The following is a 22322-nucleotide window of genomic DNA, read 5'->3' on the forward strand; positions in this document are numbered from 1 at the left end:
AAGTAAGCTTTTGTAGTCTCCACAAATATTGATTCAAACCTACACGAACGCTTAACTAATTTATGGGCGTACTAACGGGGTGTTTAAGACACCAACAGAGAACGATAGCAAAACAACAATAAAGTATTTATATACCGCCAAAAGATAAATATCACATAACGAGAACACTTAGTAACAATCACCACTTAGTAACACTTAGTACCACATTTGAATGTCATAAATCCCATCAGGCACAATGGCATTAGAATAGGCAGTCTTGGAGAGACTGTCAACCACCAGGACTTGTGATAAATCCACACGCAACAAAATAACAATATCAAAGAATAAGTCGTATCCTTGAAAAAGGCTGTTTATGTAGGGACTTTAAATTAGTCCTACCAAAGGCGAGCTATGTGGCTCGGGTGGTAGATGATTTACACAATTACAATATCAAATAATTCAAGGTGCAAAAGGCGCAGATATCCATCTCAAGTAATAAGGCTATCGAATAACCCCTCTTGTCAGGGGGAACAGAGTTCGGGTCCCAAGGCAATACAAATAACTAGAATGTGGCGGTCTTGAGAGACATCAGACAAGCGGTGTTAGTACGCAAAGGAATGAGTAATTAATATCAATCAACGTTTACAGAATATATCAAAAATAGATCTCACAGCACTGTTGGTATTCGTATAGAGGCTTCAGCGAGTTGGAATACCACTGCTATCAGCCAGTTTAGATTACTGAACAATTTTCGTATCAAAAATGCATCATACCGCTATCATTAAACAAAAGATATTAACACTCGTTAATAAGTGAGATCATTTGAAATCAAATATAAATATCAATTGTCCAAAAGAGAGGAACGCTTGGAATTCGCTCTATTAACATTTACGTAAGTTATATCAAAACAATAAAAGATTTCAAAGTAATTTTCAAACTACTTGGGAGGTGATCCCCTTTACAGTTAAGCGAGTAAACCAGGGCTTACAGTAGCAACATTTTTGGAATTGAAGACATGTTTGAGAAGAGAAAGCAACTGACGTAGAGGTCTGAATTTGTGTGTGCATATAGTCCGGGGTCATAAGTTAATACACAACAATTTGCAGACCTGTAGCTGCTCCCAAAGGCCTGAAAAAAATCGTGAAGTTGAGAAATTATGCTAATTCGACATGTTTCACTGTCCAGTATCTCCAGTGAGCCTGATTAAAAAATCTGCAATTTTGGGAATAGTTAGTCTTTTTGTATAACGTAACACCCAACAAAGTACGTTTTGTATTTTTGAGCAGAAGGAGGTCAAAGTATTAAGGAATGACGTCATACTCTAGGAGGTGTTTTGTTCACAAATTCAACTGGAAATTCGTTGTTGTGAAGTAAAATAAAGTAGGATGAATGGTTAGTCCAGTCAAGGTTCTCAAGCTCGTTTCTTTCCTCCAGTTGTGACTCACTGTCTTATCACACCCATAACAGCACTGGTGAAGAATGCCGCTATCAGCAGAAGGCGAGAAAAGTCAAAATGCACACTTGACAAAAACGCTAGTACTCATTGCTCTTGCTGCTTGCTATATGAATGATATTTAATCATATTTATTCTTGTTTTAACTGTCAACTCATGCAGGAGACTGTTGTTCTTTCGTTTGATCTACATTCCCCAGTCAGTGAACACTCACTCGCTGTAAACTCTGACGTCATTCCGTAATACTTTGACGTCCTTCTGCTCAAAAGCACAAAACGTGCTTTGTTGTGTGTTATGGTATACTAAAGGAGTAATTATTCTCAAAATTTCAGATTTTTTTTTCCCAAGCCCATTGGAGATACTGGACAATCAAATATGCCAAATTGGCATAATTCCCCAACTTTAGATCTTTTCCCAGGCCTTTAGAGCAGCTACAGGTCTGCAAATATTTGAGTATAGACTTATGACCCCGGACTATGTGCACATACAAATTCAGACCTCTACGTCAGTTGCTTCCTCTTCCCAAACATGTCTTCAATGTCCAAAAATGTTGCTAGCTCTGCTTTCACTCCTTTCAAGTGGTCTAAGTTGGAGACGTCGAGCAATTTTCATTTCGGCAGGACAAACTCATGTGGAGATATTGAATAATACGTAAATGCCTCAAATCTAGAAAACGCAAAATGACGGCAGCCGCTGCCTAGCTACGAGATGTTGTAAAAATCCGATGATCGTGGTTTTGAAATACCCTGATATAGGGTAAACATTCATGAAAAAATTTGATTTTTTGGAGATGGTCGAGTGGCACATGCTTGATCACTTAAAATGGATTGACTCCCCAGTGAAATAGCAATGTAAAATGAGATCTGTGGGCACCGACGAATACCATGTTTGGATGAGTTTCTCAGAAACCTCGTTGAAGCGGACTGTCAGAACAATTTTTGTGCCATTGCAGATCATATTTTGAACTTTTAATTTTCGTATTTTCTTAGAGATAAGTTTAGAGATGGCAGTCTAGAAAATGTACAGGTAATGCTGGTATCCAATACGTAGTTCTCGGTTCACGCACATAGGTGGCGCTTGTGTTCAAGACACTACAGTACAGGGGTGCGGTCATTGTGCTGCGAGTGTTGAATAGGAAAAGTGGCAGCGCTCGACTAAAACATGTTGTGTTATTCAAACCGTGAACAAGTCGACATGCTATTTATGCGTGCAAAGGAAATAGGAGTGAAGCAGCACGACTCTATCAGGAGCGTTTTCCTAACAGACGCTAACCATCATACAGGATGTTTGAAGTAAATTATTGTGGCGCGTGTGTGAAGTAGGGACATACTATCTGCCTATGTGAATGCTGTCGATCCCGTCTTGTACGAACACCTATTATGGACGAACGTGTGGCAGAAGCTGTGGACAACGAGCCAGGTACAAGAAAACTTACCATGCTTGCTAGTCACATCACTGTGGACGTGCGTTACATGAAAATGTCTTGTACACATACCGCCTGCAAAGGGTTCAGTGACTGACAGAAGTGGATTTCCAACCATGTGAAGCATTCTGCCAGTGGTTCATTCAACAGACCACTGCCATCATGTTTGAGGCATTAGTACTATTCACTGACGAGGACACGTTTGGAAGGATGGTATCGTGAACATGCATAAAATACACACGCGGGCAGATGCAGTTGTCACTCGTCATCACAAATTTGGTATTTCCATGATTAACTAATCGGCCCATACATCCTCCTACTAAGACTGAATGAAACACAGTATTTCCATTCAGGATACAGTGCCGAATTACTGGAAAATGTTCCCTAGCGATTCGCCGCAAGGTATGGTATATCATGATGAGGCTCCCTCGCACTTCAGTATGAATGTCCAACAACTTCCTAAGGCGTTGGATCGGGCGTGGCGGCACATATCGTTGGTCATCCCGGTCTCCGGACCTGAATCCTCTGCATTTTTATCTGTGGGAACACATTAAAAGTGTGCGATGTATGCTATTCCCATTAACGGCGTGAAAAAAACATCGTATCCGTAACGCCTGTGCAACTGTTCGCCATGACCCAGGTATCTTTGAACAGGTTTGCCAATCCAGATCCTGCGTTGTCACGCATGCATTGCTGTTCATGACAGACGCTTTGAACATTTTATGTGATGTGCCCGACGAACGTACATTTGTGTCGTTCTGCTCATCCATATCGCTTCGAGCTTACTGCTCCTACGCTTTCGGGTCTCGTTAACTCTGTCAATAAGCCCAATATACTATATATTCATAAGACTTTTTAAAATTTTTTATTTATTATTATTATTATTATTATTATTATTAATATTAATTTTTTTTTTTTTTTTTTTTTTTGCTTATATCGCTGTCAGGTATCACCTCCCGACGTTTGTTACATTCAAGTTATACCGTATCCAAGTGATATGCAAGGCACATAAAATATGGAATCTCGCATGGATAAAGTTTAGGCTCTATTCTATTCCTTGTATAGATTCCAATTAAAGTATTCTTTTCGCTGGTGGTGCAAGTATTCTGATTGAAATCCTAATTAAAACTTGCTTTGAGAACATAACATGACAGTTAAGCTTACGAAACTGGTAGCGGTAAACCAACTCAACGATAAGCTAGATGCAGCAAAACCAATATTAACATATTTCGGTGCTGAAAAAATATCCAAATGTACATCAAATTCACTTGGACGGGGAACTCATAGAGGCTTATGATTGAGAATATATTGTAAGTTAATCTTTGATTAACAAAAATAGTGATTTGTTGAGAAAACTCTGCATGAAAGTTTACTTTAAGTGTTACCTCTATAAGACTAACTTTGGAGGCATTAAGAATCATATACTTCGGCTGCGGTTTATCGAGTCATTAGTATTATACGGAATGTATTTCTGGGATAATGCTTACAATGGGACAATAATATATACAATGTAGAAGATATTAAGAATAATATTCCTTTTCATTCATTGAGCACACTACTCTGTCAACGGCCAGTACTGTATATTACTGTTATGTATTATTATGTTGTTTCATCATTTGAATGTGTAGTATCTGTAAAGCTTTGTTTTTAAATATTTTGTTTAGTTTGACGAAGGCATGAACTCACCATTCCTAAGGCTGAAAAATAAAGAAATTTCCACGTATTCACACGTTTTATATTCCCTATTCGTCCTGAACACACGCCTAGACATAATTGATCTCTTATAGAATAGGGTCTTCACGGTAACATCGCAGTATTTGTTTCAGTCGAACATGCCGTTGTAGTGAGATGAAAGTTGTAGCTCTGACATGAAGTATTGGGCGCAAACATTTGCGCACTCTTGTATTTTAAAATTCCCCAACAGGTAAGTAATTAAATAAAACAAACCAGCTCAATCTCTAATGTAATCAATACCATTTATCTGTGACTATGATATTAAGTGGTTAAAATAACGTATTCATGATCAAAATAGCGTTGTTCAAAAATTTGAAATTTGGGCAGTATAGTTTTCTTAAGTTGTAGTCAAGAGATCATGTTTTGAATCATCGAAAGTTTTTCTTTTTCTTTTTGAAAAGTAGACCCTACTGGCAGAATTTTTATTTTGAAGCTTTTTTTTTAATACTCAATTTAACAAGTCACTCAAGTTAGAAGTGTTAAATTCAGCACATAAAAACATGATAAAAATAAACAAATACGTACTTTGAGAAAAGTAGAGGTATGAGATTAGATTTTCTGAAGTTAGAAACCTAAAATTTGGATATAAACTATTCACTTAAAAAAGAAAAAAAAATACACAATTTAATTTCGTAGAAGAAACGTGCATTATATAAATGTAGGGGAAATATAAATAATAAGTATTTATATTTCACAAATAAATATGTTATTATAAACCGTAGAGTATGATTGTCCATTTTCCTGAAGAGCCCCCCCCCCCCAAAAAAAAATCCACTGATAAAGGAAATTTTCTTCGGGCAGCATTTTCGGAAAAGTCGTATTAGTCGTTTTATAATTTTGTTTACGTTTCATAATTAAATATCTCACTAATAGCAACAACATGTCATGATTTAACTTCACAAAAGAAGGCTTGAAAGTTAAATGCGGTGACCTGTACGTTTTGTAAGTAGTATATGTTTCACTGTTAGGAGTATCTGTGTCACCGGTAGAAAATGATAAACAATAGATACAGTGTACCAATTGAGAATGAAATGAAATTTTCAATTTTACTTCCCACGATTATGCCTTTTAGACTAAGGAAGACGATGATTAAGGTAAGTGAATGATGATAGAAGAATTGGTGGAATGAGAATGTGGAAGGAAACGGGAGTATCCCGAGGAAACCTACAGAGACCGTGTTGTCCGCTACAAATTTACGTAGCCCGGGATTGAACTAAGGACTCCACACACCAGAAGTAAGTGTTTTACCACTGAGCCACCGTGCCCCTTACCCCCAATGTGCTTTTTTTTAAAAAAAAAAAAAAACATGCAGTGCGTAAATAAGTACACAATCGGTTCCAGCAGAATAAAGACTATTATTAGCAATAGTTTGAATTATTAGCAACAAACGACATACTTTTTGACACCACAATAATTACTTTTTCTCGAAAACTGCACATTAGAATTATACCTCAAGCATCTCATTTTGCAGAGCTTAATGCTCTTTATGGATTCATTTATGTCTCATTTTTGCACAATATAAGTGTACGAAAATTAAAGTGTGAACACTAATTTTAGGTATACCTCATTAACCATACTGTGTACTATTGACTTGTTACTGTCATAATGAGGAACGTGAGGATACACTTCAGAATCAGTTTCGTCTTAATAGGTGGCGTGGTTATTGTGCAGTATCAATTTGCATTTTTACAAATGAATCGATTTTCTCGAAAATTACTCATGTGGATTTACACTCACCTTTTTTCCAATTCGTTGAGATTTGTCGATTGGCATATGTCTCATGTTCAGGCCCCCATTTAGGTAAGTGCTAACTACCGGCACAGAGCGGCAGAATTTAGAGGGCGGCAAAATTTTAGGTTTTTCTAAGATTCACAATAAAGTGATATTTAAAACTAGCAACTCGCAGAGTCCCGCGCAAGCGCCAGAAAATATGTGTTTAATTGGCTCGAATTACAGTAGTTACTAATTAGCTAGCTTATCTGATTATTTTTAAAAAGTCATCCTCTCCCACCCCCACCCGAAGAGGTAAGGATGAACTTGAATATTATGAAAACTGATACCATTAAACTTAACGATCTCGAAAACTATGAATTCAACACTAATATCTGTCGTTTTCGAGTATTTTTTTTTAATCTTGCCCCCTTACTGGAAAGTGGAATATGACCTTAAGGTTGATTTTAATTAAAACTGTCACTATTCATCTCAGCGACCCCAAAAACTATTAATTCAACTATAATATTGGTCGTTTTCAATTATTTTTAAAATGCCCCTATGTTATTCTTATAGGGACTTTGCACCCCCATATTTGAGCTCAGGTGTCACCTAGGGACCTGAAACTGGTCATTTGAATTATTTCTCTGAGAGCTATAAATTTTTTAACATTTCATGTTTCTATCTATTATAGTTCTCGAGAGAACGAGTATTGAGAAAATGTGTCTCAAATGGATGAGTGATTAATCTCGTTGCCTTGTAATCAAGGGGTCCCGGGTTCGATTCTCGGTGGGGATACAAGTATTTCGGATCGCATGTTAAGCTGTAGGTCCCGTCCTTAGTGCGTCACCATGATCCCATGGAAAGCAATGGCAAACTATCATGGGTTCACCTTGCCCAGGGACCTTCGGGCAGTCTACCACAACATAATCATCATTGAGAGAGTTAGGCCACTTAAAATTACGTTGTAACTTTTGTAACTTGTAATACCTAAAGTGCTACTTAACAAGAGTTGGTATGTTTGCAAAATCACGGCTTGTTTTCTTGTTTGATATGTAAGTTTGCGCGGTGGGCAGAAAAGTATTTAGAGCACATAGCGCACAATATATAAAATACGGGCCTGCTCATGCTTGTGTATTTTTTTTTTTTTCGTTAAAAGCTAATAATACATATATTTTTTATTCGTGGAAAATGTAAAATTATTGTCGATTTCTTTGCTAATATAGCATTACAGTAATAGCTTTGATAGTTTTAATTACAAGTTTTCACAGTTATATAATTTTAGATAGTGTAGCAAATTTATAAATGTTTATCATATCTCCGGGACGGGTTAAGATATCAAATTCCCGTAAGCAGCGTCAAAATGATGATTTCAGTTTCGTCAATTGGAAAAAAAATGAAATGAAAATGAAATCTTTGAGTTTTACGTCCCACGATTATGCTGGTTATGCTAAAGGAGACGGTGATGATGAGAAATGAATGAAATGGTGGAATGAAGAAAGTGAGAGGAAACGGGAGAACCCGAGACCCCATGCACCAGAGTTGAACGCTTTACCACTGAGCTATCGAGGTCCCCTTCGTCAATTGGAGACCATATAAGTACTGTGATGTGATACATATCCAAACCTTTTTTTTTAATAAAGCGTTTCGAAAAAGTCAAATTTTCAAATCCTTGTAAACTTTGTTTTCCTTTGTTAGAAAAATGTCATGTCATGTCACGATCTACTAGGTCATGTCATGTATTCACTACTAGGTATTTTCCATATGTATTGTCCACATAGTGTGTTTCAATTGTGCTGTTGGTGTAACAGACGTTTCCAAAGTTTGGAAGTTCGTGATACTGAAACGTCCATAGTTTTCAACATTAAATAATAATAAATTGGTATTATAAGTAGTCCTTTAACATGTAGATTTGAACTATGTAATAAACTGGCATATCTTACAATTAATTGCTTAACAGTTACATACTTACTTACGGAATACATCAGGAAGATGACATCCATTACAGTCAATGGTTTACTGTAATTATTTCATGAAATTTACGAGTATGATAGATACGTTTACTCCATAGAAGGAATAACTGGAAGAGCAAAGATGTTATTAGCTGAGCTGCAAGCATTTGCACTTCATTGAGATCTAGTATAGATATTGTTTTTGATCTCCGTTCACCACATTGAAAACCACAGAATAAAGAAAGAAGAAACTGGTTTTGTGGATCTTGTAACTCTTATTTCACTCTTTCGTGTCATTCTGTGACCACCTCCTGGAGTAAAATGAGACGATATTGTGTAGCAGGTGATGTCTTATGACTTTTCTGTAAGAGTGAGTGGAGGCATGGCCAGAAGCAATTATAAATTTAAACAAATAAACATAGTTCCATAAATCTCTCATCCTTCCTTGATCATTTGCCACAAGCCGCATGAAAATTGGACTTCAGTTAGAAATTCTAGACTCAAATGAAATCCGTGAGTTAAAAAAAAAAAAAAAAAAAAAAAAAAACGTATATTTTTCGTGCTATAAAGCTGTCTTCAGAGGAGTCTGATTTGAAGAAAGAGATCGATTATTTATTGAAGCTAGGTAACATGAATGGATATCCTATTTTCACTTTAATTTGGCACAATCAGGTTAAAAGAAATCTGCGTGTCGACAGACCTGAAACCTAGACTATAAATAAACTGACACTGCACGAGTTTTAGGAACAAAATGTTCAGTACAGCAGTGCTGGCCTCTTTTTGGACTTACATTTAAATTACCGATATATTTCGCTCATATTTGATTTTTGAACGGCTTTTATTTTTTTCTTTTTATTATTGGATTATTTATGTATTATTTATCAATTTATTAATTAATTTATTTATTAGAGAATGAATTACATCAAACTTCGTAGCCGTATTACAAATTTCAATCTGTTCTCCAGTATTATCTTCACTATTCGTTTTTTAAGTTGACTATCTCTTTTACATTGAGGTAGTTCTCATGGAATCACGTAAGAACTCATTATACAGTCCATCTCAAACGCATTACTTTTTCGCAAAGCAGAGTACACCAGTGCATTTTTGGCGTATATATTTTCACAATCTTTGCACGCACTCTGACTTTTCGAATTCATAGTTAACACTGATTCCCAACTAACACCTATCAATCCACACAACTAATATAAATGGATGCCTATAATCGTACAATTCGCATCGGTTTCTTTTGTGCGTACACAAGATGATATAACCTTTACAGAATTTCCGTTTTGAAGTCTTTATTACTCAAGTAATATACTAGGGTGCAGCGTTTTACCACTTTTTTTTTTCAGAACGAAATGTAATACCTGGCAAAAGTGGCCCACCCACATGGACATTACAGGTATAGATTTTTTTTCAAATCAGATAATATCTTCTGTGAGAACTATTGCCTCAAAATTTCACTGAAAATTACAAAAAATACCAAAATTGTTCATTATTTTTAGTTATGTTAAAGTAAACATTTTTTGGTTAAATACATGTCGGTTGCTTAGAAAACTGACATTCAAGTATAAAAATGCCAGTTATGTGCCCTTGGGGGGATAGGGATGCCTCCTCTGGGGCCAGAAAAGGGGGCAAATTCAGTATATTTAAGTGATCGTGCAGGTCCTCGCTCACCTGGTCATATAGCCTGTCCAAGCGTCCCAGAGTCTATCCTGTGGAAGTGGCTGCACCTAGGGCTCCTGCGCCAGCCCTACCCAACCAACCAACCATAGGTAGGGCCGGATAAACTAATCCAATTCGTCACTGTCAGGAAAAATTGTCACAAATTCGGACTTTGATTGCAATTTAGACACAGCTTGCCTAGAAAGTAAGGTTGACCTGATTATCCCGTATCTAGCATCACTGCCACATACTCGAGAGGCTGCTTCAGTGACTAATTTCACTGCCATCGTGTCGCATGGATAGACGGTGGAAGATTATTCTGGCACAGTGTTGTCAGAAAGTGAAAGTTTGTTCATGAGCTATTTGTTTGATACCGTCCTTAGAACTGGTGATACAATTATTGAAACATCAGTGCTATCCCAAAAGATCATTTCAGTGTAATCTTTAGCCTCAAAATTCAGTCTGGGAATGATGCTATATCCAATAGTGTTATGAAGATTCTCTGCTTCGTGTTTTCGAGCACTAAGAATCTTATGTAATGCATCTTGTCGGACAGCAAGTAGACCATCAGTCATCATGGCGAAAATAACATTCTCTGGGAGTGCAAGAAATGCATTCGTCTGAATGGATGAACGGATTACAGCCTGGTATTTATTTGGTAAGTATCTAGACCTGTCAATGTTCTCAAAGACGTGACAAGGACCATTAGCAATGGGAGACTTGAGATAAGTATCTCAGGTCTTTACTGAGTTCTCTGAGCTCTTCTGACTATGATGAGGTAAGTCACATTTCATTGGTTTGAATGACACCATTGGAAGCTTTTCACAGTCAGATAGTTTTGAACCTATGGGACCTGTGTAAGAATAGGGGCTTAAATTAGCGCCAATATTCGTGAAGAGAGCTCAGAACGGCAGTTCATTAAAATACAAGAGACAAATAAATAGCCTGTTAGTTGCTTTAATTTTTGACGAATACGTCCCTTCCAACCAGTGTTAATGTTTGTTCCATCACATCTAAGAACCTCAACTTCATCAAAGCCACCTTCGATTTAATTCATGCTGTACTCGAAAATAGCCGTGGTCTCGTCATGGCCAGAGCCAGAGGATGGTGTCACGTCACCAACGTATTGAGAGTTAGGTTCAGCCACAAGTGATAAGTGCTCTTCTCTAACGATGCCTGCGTGTGTTTTAGTGTCTTCCCTTTGACCATCAAAGTATAGGCTTTTAATGGGATCATCATTTCTAGAACTTTCTTTTAAATTCCGAGCAACTTTAAGTTTCGCACGCCTTATTTTGCTCCTGTCCACAATAAAAGCAGAGTTATGTTGCTAGATTGTTGAGAAGTTATAATTCCAGCCTTTAAAGCTGCCTGAAGCACAGTTGATGTATGTGCCGCAGCCTTTTCGCTTACATTGTATCTCTGAGGAATCATAGCAGTTTCAGTCAAATATAGCTTCGGTTTAGATGTTCTGTCTCTGGGTTTGGTCTCTTTCTCAGAAGAGCTTTCCTCTGCTTTCTCTTCAAGGTCTGCTTCATTGTCACTGAAGTCATTTTTGTGATATAATAAATAAGATTGAATGTTTTAAAAATAGAAGTACAGAATTTTCTGTGAAAATAGTGTTTAGCAAACTATTATCTGTAACGGCCAATTCATATAAGCTGAAGGCAACAGTAACTAAATATAGCGCTTGAGAAATGGCGCCCAATTTGAAGCGTATCTGGCTCGTTGCTGATAGTGACGCTGAGTTACGCAGATCGGGACAGAAGGGCGTTGCACTATTGTGAGGTGGAGGGGTGGGAGTGTCATGGTGAAAAATAACAATTCTCTGCTACCACTATGAACCACCAGTAGAAGGAAAAGGCAAGGACGAAAATAGCTGTAGAAACACTTAATTGTACTGAATTTGCCCCCTTTGCGGGCCCCAGAGAAGGCACCCCTATCCCACCTCAGGAGCATATAACTGGCATTTTGAGACTTGAATGTCAGTTTTCATAGCATCTGGCATATATAAATCCAAAAATATGTTTACTTTAACATAACTAAAAATAATGAACAATTTTGGTATTTTTTGTAATTTTCAGTGAAATTTTGAAACTTTGAGGCAATAGTTCTCACAGAAGATATTATCTGATTTGAAAAAAAAATCTATACCTATAATGTCCATGTGGGTGGGCCACTTTTGCCAGGTATTACATTTCGTTCCGAAAAAAAAGTGGCAAAACGACCCACCGTAGTAATATACTTCTACTTTGTCAAAATAATGAAGCATCCTTTTTCCTCCATTGTTTTTGTAAAGAAAAAACAAGTTAAGTGCAACATTATCATAATATTCTTTTCAAACTTATATGTTTCTCCTGTTAAACGTAAAGGAATAGTTTGTTTTTAACATTCAGCTTAGTCAAGTATTGAAACTTCTTACAATAATATTCCGTTCATCAACACATTCATACATCAACACGGAAGCATGTCAGGTTAGAAGGTCCTTTCAGTTTAATCTATAACAGTAAATAATAATGATAATAAAATCGTCTGTTAGGTATTCATTTATAATAAATTTATCTTATTACGAGAATTTATGTTTAGTTGACAAAAGCGTCCATAGTTCTGAAACTGTGTATGATAACATTTCAGTTTGTTGGTGTTCCTTGTTCGAAATTTTTGTGTTTGTAGTTCTATAATCAATGAATATTGTTTTTAATTTCGATCCTATTGTCTTCCGTATCAAATTGAGTGTTAGGTAAATTTCATCCTAAGAGTTCGTACCGTAGTGCAATTAATCATTTATTCGGAGTTGCAACAAAACAATATAGTACTAGTAGGCATTGTTTTACTTATTATAGGTTTCGATTTATAAAAGGAAAATGACAGAAGAAAGAAGAATTCTTTGCGTAGGACTGGTATGTTTGGATATTATTAATGTTTGCAAGGAATTTCCTGTTGAAGACACCGATCAAAGGTATGTATAATTAGGATATGGTATAAATATTTTCGAGTGATCTGAAACTATTTGACACCATCTGGACCAGTGATTGATACGGGCGAAAAAATAAATCATCTATTTTAAGTGAGAACGAAGAAATGGAAACAAATGACCCATGGAATCTTTTCATTCTTCCTCTCTGTAGTATACACATATAGTGCAAATGAAAAGAGAAAGAAAAGTAAAAATTCTTGAGCTGATGGACTCGTGTAAAAGATGTATAGTGTTGATTTCTTTCATCTGAGCATGCGATAATTGAACTTATCCTGCTTCTTTTGATCAAGTTAGTGTTGGAAATGAGAAGAGTGATGTTCATTTGGGTTTAAATGACGTTAAGCTGGAAGTGCTTTATAAAATAGGTCTGACCAGTTTTAGTAAATATTGATGTGATTTTGTCAGACTAGTTGTGGTAATAAAATGTTTTCGTATATGAGTATAGGTTTAGAGAACATGCGGAAATGAGATATATATATATATATATATATATACTTAGATACTAGAGAACGTTTGGAAATAATGTATAGAAATGTGGACATAGGATTAGTGAACGTCCTAAAATCTGTAGAAAGTCGAAAGGGTAATTTATAATAATGTATCGAGGTTGTGTGGTGGTGTAATTCAGATGTGTGACCATGGATTAGCGCTAAGAATAAATATAAAAGTAATCAGAAGGTAGAATGTTTTTATTTTTGTTATGCTTTGTTTTTTAGATGTTTACACATGTTACTTTCGATAGTCGACGGCTAATTTAACTAACACGACCAATCTCTAGATATATTTTTAACCCTTGGATCATTTAAAAATTGTGGAGCAATTTCATAAAAATGGATTGAAGTTACCGCTCAAGAATGATACATTCATCGACACTTGGAATCTTCATCTTTCTATGATTGCCACGGTGGCTCAGTGGTAGGGTGCTCACCTCTGGCGCGTGGGGTCGCTGGTTTGATTCCCGGCGAAGTAAGTTGGTGGTGGACAACATCGTGTTCGTGGGTTTCCTCGAGTATTCCCGTTTCCTCCCACATTCTCATTCTACCAATTATTCCATTATCACTCACTTGCTTTATCGTAGTCTGCTCTAGTCCAACGGGCATAATCGTTGGACGTTAAACTAAAAAAATACATTACATTAATTTATCTTTCGGTAAATGGGCAAAGTAAACAAAATACGTACCAAATAGAAAAAAAAATATGGGAAAATAAAAAGAGGTAACCAAATCATATACCTCAAGGAAAGATGAAAGAAGAATGAAGATGTGTAATACTAAATTTCACAGCTTAGAAGGAAATTTGGACTATCTTAAAATAAATAATAAGAATCATCATCATCAGTGAAAGGAAGTACAAAAGAGATATTAATTTTAGAAAAACTGGAGCTAGGTGCTGAAAGTAATGTTGATTTGGTTTTAATTGACGTTAGGCTGAAGCTGCTTTATAAAAGCTTGCATCACTTGGCAACAATAAGAATAATTAAAAAAAAAAATCTAAAATGGACTAGTATGACACTATATTCTCCTGTTACTAACAGATTACAGCAGGTATTTCACAATCGTATATTTTCTGCGTAGTATTATTCTTGCGAAGTCATATGTGTGGGTCACAATATAACTACATCCGAGATGAAGAATGTAATGACGCGCCGACATTAAGTCTTTTGAAACCATTTAAAAAGGAACTATAAAAGAAATATATGGATAACAAATCAGTAAAATGTCATTATCGAAAATTGAATGAGAAATGTATGAGTCTTTACACGTTAGAATGAAGAAAGAAATATTGAATTCTGACAAGTGTATACTTAACAGAACATTGTTTAAATTTATCAACGCCTTCATCTTCCATCAGACAGAAGAATTAAAATATCACCATCAGTATCTTGTTTCCAGATTGAAGCTCTTAGTAGGGAAGCAGATTTTCTTGTGACAAATATTAAGAACATACCTTTGTGTTTTTCAGACCTCTTTATGCTTTCTCTATCAACCTCCTGTTTTATTGTCTTGCCATTATTTTTTGAAGTGGAGCGAAAATTTAAGTAACGCATGAATTTTATTTAAAAAGGAGCATCTAAGTTTTTCCAAGGTTAGTACGTTAAGAAATTAAAAATAAGCAAACAAATGTTTATAGAAAAATAAAGATAGGAAAAATGAGAAACTTTTTTGATCCACTTCCTGTATTATTATTATTATTATTATTATTATTATTATTATTATTATATTATTACAGTTTTGCAGTGATAGTGTTTCAATAAATAAAAAAAAGTATAGAATAGAAGAAGTACAGAGTACCAATATTTGACTATTGCAATCCTTACAGTTTTGGGTTCACATTTTCAGGTATCTAGGTAGAAATTTAAACAAATATTGATTCAAGTAGTAGAACTGTTTCAGTAGAGAGTAGTGCTTTATTTGTTATCGTTCATTACCTTCTTTTAGATTTTCGTTTATTTTACCACAATATTTACTTATCAAAAGTTCGCAATAACTAAACTCGTCAAATAGTTTCCAGAATTGTCTGCAAAACCAGTGGATCGAATTGTGGTTGACAAGCTAAGTTATCATAAACTTTGTACGAGGTAGGTGTCAAAAATGCTGACAGACGCTCAGAAAGAGCAAAGAATGACAGCTGCATGTGGTTTTTTAACCCGCTGAGGAAAAGATGGGATGATTTCTTTTCTCATATAGTGACAGGGGATGAAACCTGAATATCACACGCCATTGGGGAGTTGAAGCTGCAGTCAACGCAATGGCGGCACTCGGATTTTCCTCAAGCGAAGCAGTTCCATCACCAGTTCACAGAATCATGGCAACTGTGGTTTAGGACCAAAAGGGTGTGATTCTTGTTAATTCTTAGAACTAGTACGAAGAATTACAGCAGACGTGTACTGCCAAACACCGAAAATCGGCGGAGAGGAATGCTTCGCTCTGGAATTCCCCTGATCCATGACAACGCCTACCATACACAGCTGCTCATACTATTGAGATAATTCAAGATTTCGATTGCAACTATTTAATCATCCTCCTTATTGCCCTAACCTTGGCCCCAGCGATTTTTTTCTTTTCCTTTACCAGAAAAAATGGCTTGCATCGAAGAGTTTCAATGACAGTGAAGTGCTCAAGACATCAGTTCTGGATTGGCTGCACTCTCAGGCGGCGGACTTTTACAGAGGTTGCGCTACCAAAAATGTCTGGAGGTTCATGGTGATTACGTCGAAAAATAGCCAAGGCAAAAATATCCATGTACTTGTATATCAATCACAATAAATTTCTTCCCCTGTCATTTTCTCATTATTTTTTTAAATCGTTTTATTTTCCCATGTGCCTTTTTTATCTATATAGATTGAGAGGAGGGAATTCTAGAAGATAAACTAATCATCCATGCTTTTCACAAGCGAGTTAAAAGGGCAGTGGGAGCATTTTTTTTTTTTTTTTTCTAATTTAGGTAACCTGCTAATTTTTGGTAAACTCATATTTAATAATTTCGTTTTCTATTGAGAAACAACATAAAATGAAATCTTTATTAAAAGTGAAAATTGGTTTTCCTGAGTGATGTGTCATGACATTTGGAAAGATGCGATATTTCGTTGACTTTATACCTATCAACATTGACGAATATGTTATTACTTTGGAATTATTTATTGAATTGTCACTTATTGTGTATTCATTTTACCTCTGGTGAGCAGGAAAAGACACTTTCATCATTTAAAGTGAAAATTAATAGCTTTATATGCTAGCTCGCTTCTGAAATAGGATAACAAACGAAAAACATTATACACTGATTATAAGGCGGCTGCCATCTTCGTTTATCAAAGTAACAAGCAATATTCCTATATTCACTTACATTGAATTAGATAGAGATTGTCAACCGTTCACTAATTCGACAGCTAAGTAAGTTTTGGTGCAACACTGGAAAGTATAGGATTTTCTTCTTTATTGTAATTTATGATGTAATCTCAGTCCTTGTAATACTACCTTTCTTCACATTTAATTATAAGTTCTTGTTGATTCTGATGTAGTAAGATTCGTAAACTTGTCTTTCTATAGGTAAGGAAGATTTGTGCAAAGTACTGATTTGTTCATGTTATACTTGGTTTTATTTAGGTGTTTAGATAATGTTGCGACCGCATGATTTTTGTCCTTAATCTCTAATGTGTTCCTCGATTCTAGTATTGATGCGTTTCTTCGTCACTTGTACACCCTCCATTCCGAAAGAAACCGAACTTTTGAAAACAAATAGTACCACTAGTGCCATCTGTTGTAATATTTTACCGGTAGATGGCGTAGTCCCTCATTGACAACTGGTATAAATGTCATGACATTTGGATGCACGGCAACAAAGTTATTGCGTTTCAACTGTCAGTGTGTTGTGTACATCGGTCGGAAAATGAGTTTAAAACAACGAGCTGCAATTGAGTTTTGTGTTAAACTGGGTAAAACTTTTAGTGAAACGCACCAAATGCTACAAAATGCATATGGTGATGAGTGTCTATCCCGTACGCAAGTTTACGAGTGGTTCAGGCGATTCAAATCGGGTAGAGAGACGCTGGATGATGACGAAAGATCAGGCCGTCCCAGAACCGGATTATCGGAAGAAAACATCGAAAAAGTGCGTGAATTCATCAAACATAACAAAAAATCGTCGGTGAAAGTTATTGAAATGGAATTAGGCATTCCTCAAACAAACGCATACCGCATTTTGACCGAAGTTTTGGGCCTTAAGAAGGTTAATTCGCGGTTTGTACCACACAAACTCACCGAAGACCAAAAAGTTGATCGAATTGCGCATTGCAAAGACATCGTTAAAAGTGCTCGGCAGGATCGAAACTTCTTGAAATCGATTGTAAGTGGTGACGAGACGTGGTGTTTTGAATATGAGCCCGAAACAAAGCGGCAAAGTGCTGAATGAAGAGCGCCGGATGAAGGAACACCGAAAAAAAGTCGCTTGGTGAAGTCAAAAGTTAAGGTGATGCTGATTTGTTTTTACGATTCAAAAGGAATTATCCACAAAGAATTTGTTCCGCCCGGCCAGACAGTCACTGGAGTGCTTTACTTGGGCGTCATGAAGCGTTTGCTGGCAAGAATTCGTCGTATTCGGCCCGAATATCGCGAAATCGGCAATTGGACTCTTTTGGACGATAATGCACCATCACATCGTTCGCGACTTGTAACTGAATTTTTGGTCAAAAATCACATTATTCGGTTGCATCATCCGCCCTATTCACCAGATCTCGCTCCGTGCGATTTCTATCTGTTCCCGAAACTACATTTGGCGATGAAAGGAAAGTGGCACGCATCGATTGATGCCATTGAGAAGGCGACGACCGCCGTCCTAAAGACCATTCCAATAAAGGACATGGAGAAGTCGTTAGACAACTTGTTGGAGCGTGCAAATATGTGTATCGATGCAGAAGGGGAATACATTGATTAATAAAAATGATTTGTTCCAAAATGTACATTGCTTTTTTGTTTTTTTTAAAACGTTCGGTTTCTTTTGGAATGGAGGGTGTATGTAGGCTTAGTTACAAATAATACCACCCCGCAAATACCAGAGTCAAGCATTTTATCTACGTAGTAACTTTAGTATCGTGTTAGGAATTTTCCGTAGTTTTTGATGATTTGAAAAGTATTTTAAAACCGTACTTTTGTTTTTTTCTTTCTTTTTTTCCCTCATTCTATGGGAAAGTTTAGCTGAAACCTTTAGTTTAACGTGTTTCCTGCGTACTCGAGAAAACTAATGATAAATTAAAGGTAATGATTGTAAAGAAATAGATGGAATCAATAAGTGGAAGAGGACATAGAAAATATAAAAACTACCCCACGTGATGTTGTCTACAATAAGGTAACATTGTCCTGGGATACACACAGGGACTTCTCATAACACGCTGATTTTTTGAACTCTCATTTCGCGTTTACAACATTCTACACATTTTAATTTCTTACAGTTTTAATGCTTTGAAACAGTAATGGTTAAGTGGCTATCTGCGACTGGGTCTGGCCCACGAATCAAAATTTAAAATGTGTGGTTTATACCTTTTATACGAGGGCAAGTCAAAAATTATCTACACTTTTCATTCTACAGTTTATTTACATGAAGCTAGTGTTATACTATGCACATCATTTTCCTACGTAATCTCCCTTCTTATCAATGCACTTGGCCCAACGGTCAACGAGCGTACGTATTCCTTCCAAATAAAAGGTTTTCGGTTGGTCGTGAAGTCACTTTTGCACCGCATTTTGCATCTCTAAATCTGAGGCAAATCGGCGACCACGCAAAGCATCCTTGAGTGGCCCAAGCAAGTGAAAGTCAGATGGAGCTAGGTCTGGGCTGTAGGGAAGGTGTTCCAATAACTCAAATTTTAGCTTGTGGATGGTTTCAATAGTATGATGAGCCGTGTGTGGCCGTGCATTGTCACGCAACAACAAAACTTTCGTAGACAACAAACCTCGGCGTTTGTTGCGAATTTCCGGCTTCTGGTTCTTTTCCAACATTTCATTATAATTCGCACTGTTGATCGTCTTTCCCTTTTCCATGAACTCTTCCATTATGAGCCCCTGTGAGTCCCAAAACAGTTAACATAACAGACAGGATGGCCCAGTCTTTAATTTTTGATTCGTCGGAGATCAAGGGTGTTTCCACTGCATACTCTGGAGCTTTAATTCTGGCTCATAGTGATGAACCCATGTTTCATCGCCGGTGACTATTCTGCTTAAAAATGCATCCTCTTCGTTGTTGAAGCGAGTGAATAAGCGTTGACAGACCCTAACACGAGTGAGCTTGTGTTCTGCAGTAAGCTTTCTTGGTACCCACTGTGCACAAACTTTATGAAAACCGAGCTCGTCATGTATGATTTGATGGGCAGAGCCATGACTGATGTTCAAAGCAGCTGCTACCTCATCGATAGTGGTTTGCATATTCGCCAGAACCATCTCTCGAGCTTGCTGAATGTTGTCATCTGTAGTGGAGGTTGATGGCCGTCCTGCTCCCTCTTCATGCGTTACACTTGTTCGATCGTTTTTAAACTTTTCGAGCCACAAAAACACAGTTTTACGTGATAGTGCACTTCTCCCATATTGCGGTGATAGTCTGCGATGAATGTCTGACCCTTTGACACCCTCCGACCAGAGGAATCGGATAACTGCTCGTTGTTCCTCTTTGGTGCAAACTTCTAATGGAGCAGCCATGATATATCTGCAACAGAAGGAAGAAAAATGGAGGAATTAAGATCACATTTTCAGAGCATTACCACAACAGTATAACAATAAAAATATGTGAGGACAGAAGACAAAGTGCACACTGTAAGAAAAGTTATGACAAAAGTGTAGATAATTTTTGACTCGCCGTCGTAACTTAGTGCGTATGTGCCATCATTGAAACTTGATTTTTAGCTGTAAAAATATTTTCATTTTACATTTTGATTACTAAGCCCATTCTACTAGGTTAGGACGTTGGTACCGGGTCTATTTTAGAAAACTGTAGATTCCATAGAGTTACTTTTAAATATGTAGATTTCATAGGCTTATTTTGAATACCCTAACTGGCCATGGCATGTGAAACAAGAAACAGAATATGCAGAGTAGAACGAGGATTCAGACAGTATATAACTTACGTATTTAGGTAAATGTCATCTAAAAAAGGGAGGGAAGGAGCAAGGGAAATGAAAACAGGGCATTTTTTATGTATGGTAATTCTACATCAAGGGCATCATCGCGGTGGCTCAGTGGTAGAGCGTTCACCTCTGGTGCGTAGGGACCCGGGTTCGATCCCAGCCCCCGCCAAGTGGCTGGACAGGTGGACAAGCATCGTGTGCGTGGGTTTTCTCGGGGTTTTCCCGTTTCCTCCCACTATTTCATCCATTATTTCATCATCTCTGTCTCCTTTGGCCTAACCGGCGTAACCGTGGAACGTAAATTCAAAGATTTCATTTAGAATGAAGGGTTACGAGAGATGACAACTATCCTTAAATGCCTAACCAGATTCCAAACCTACTTCTCGCTAGTTCTTACCTTTTTTGCAATATGTATTGAATCCGCAAGTTGTAATGTACTTCTATCATTTCCGATTTCGGTGGAAAGATAAGGATGGTAACTAAAGGTATTCTTGGGATGTTTAATTAATTGAAAAAAAAAAAAAAACGCTTGTCTCTATTACAGTTTCTACTTTATAGTGTTCAACGTTAGAACCGGACGTGGTTGATTTCTGCCATTTTCAGTTTGAATAGAAGGTTAAGAGTGAATGTGAGAACTTTTCTTAGAAAACTAAATTGATCCATAAATAAATAAAACTCTCTATCTTTTTTTTATAGTTTTTCATCTATGTAGATCAATACTGAGACTGAAAGTTGTAGTAAATTTATATCCCGATTTTCCGATTTTAGTACATTGTTAAAGATGGAGATGAAAGGTCTTCTTGGGACGCTGGATCAATTGCAAGAAACCATGTCTGGCTATATGTTACTGTCTTTGCTCTAGAGTAATCAATGTTAAACCGAAAATGGCTAATTTCTACCTCTACCCATGAGTAAATCATCATTAACGAACCCTTCGAAATAATTATTTTAGCTATCGATCCCAGGAGAGGGAATTCAATAATTCACTTGCATTTAGGAGTTCGCGTGTGAAGCAAAAGTCGTACGGGCGTACGAACTCATATTACAATATTGTAAATCCCACTTGGGTGATCCTGATAAATCGACGTGTGTTTGTCATATTTGGTTGTATTAGATAGTAATCCTGTGGAACAGAGAACGTTAAAGTATTGTAAGTCTAGGTCGTGTTATATGAATAGTTTTCGTTATGTTGGGAAAGTAGTATCGGTATACCTTGATATTGAAAACAAGAAAACATCGAAAACTATCCAAATACTGAAAACTATCGAAAAATCCCGACATTTCAAACTATCGATCGATACATCGAAATATCATAAGTCTTACCCACGACTCTGTGCACCAAAGGTGCGCGTGCTAGCCAATAGGCTAGCGGGAAGAGCTGTGCCCAAACTCACGAAATCGGCGCTCACGAGTTTGGAACTCACGCTCACTCGCCCTCAACCTCACGAACGTGAGGTTGAGTGAGTGTGAGGTGAGCGTGAGGTTAGAATGAGTGTGAGGTCAAAATAATGATGTGAGCGTAAGGTCGAAATGAGTTTGAGCGTGAGGTTGAGTGAGGTTAGGTCAAAGTGGTCACGTCTGCTGTCCAGACCCATATATCCCAATTACAAATAATAATCACTGACAGTTCACTTAATTTTTGTTTTAACTCGTTCTAAAATACAACACGATCGTAGGATTATTAATACACGATTATGTGACACCCTGTACAATAGCGCAAGCAAAAGTTTATTCTGTAAATGAAACAAATTCTATTTTATAATGTTTCGTTTCGATTGACAAAGAATAGAAATAGTTAAAATTTTAATACCATGGAAGAAAAC

The 22322-nt window shown here is 36.9% G+C and overlaps 1 protein-coding gene across 5 annotated transcripts in view; it reads left to right on the forward strand.

The window, feature by feature from the left end:
• The window catches only part of LOC145683881 (ketohexokinase-like), a 52797-nt gene that overhangs the window by 12974 nt on the left and 17501 nt on the right, over nt 1-22322 (forward strand). For 2 of the 5 annotated variants that reach the window (XM_081755516.1, XM_081755517.1), the window contains exon 2: nt 12757-12872. The exons of 2 other annotated variants lie outside the window; for them this stretch is intronic. In XM_081755516.1, the coding sequence (XP_081611642.1) occupies nt 12778-12872 (95 nt within the window). In that variant the 5' untranslated portion in view covers nt 12757-12777. Of the gene's footprint in view, nt 1-12756; nt 12873-14852; nt 14976-22322 lie in introns of those variants that run through there. One more of the 5 variants, XM_081755518.1, reaches the window with a different exon arrangement.

The sequence above is a fragment of the Thermobia domestica genome, chromosome 4 (assembly GCF_964235325.1).
Source record: "Thermobia domestica chromosome 4, izTheDome1.hap1.1, whole genome shotgun sequence".
NCBI lineage: Eukaryota > Metazoa > Arthropoda > Insecta > Zygentoma > Lepismatidae > Thermobia > Thermobia domestica.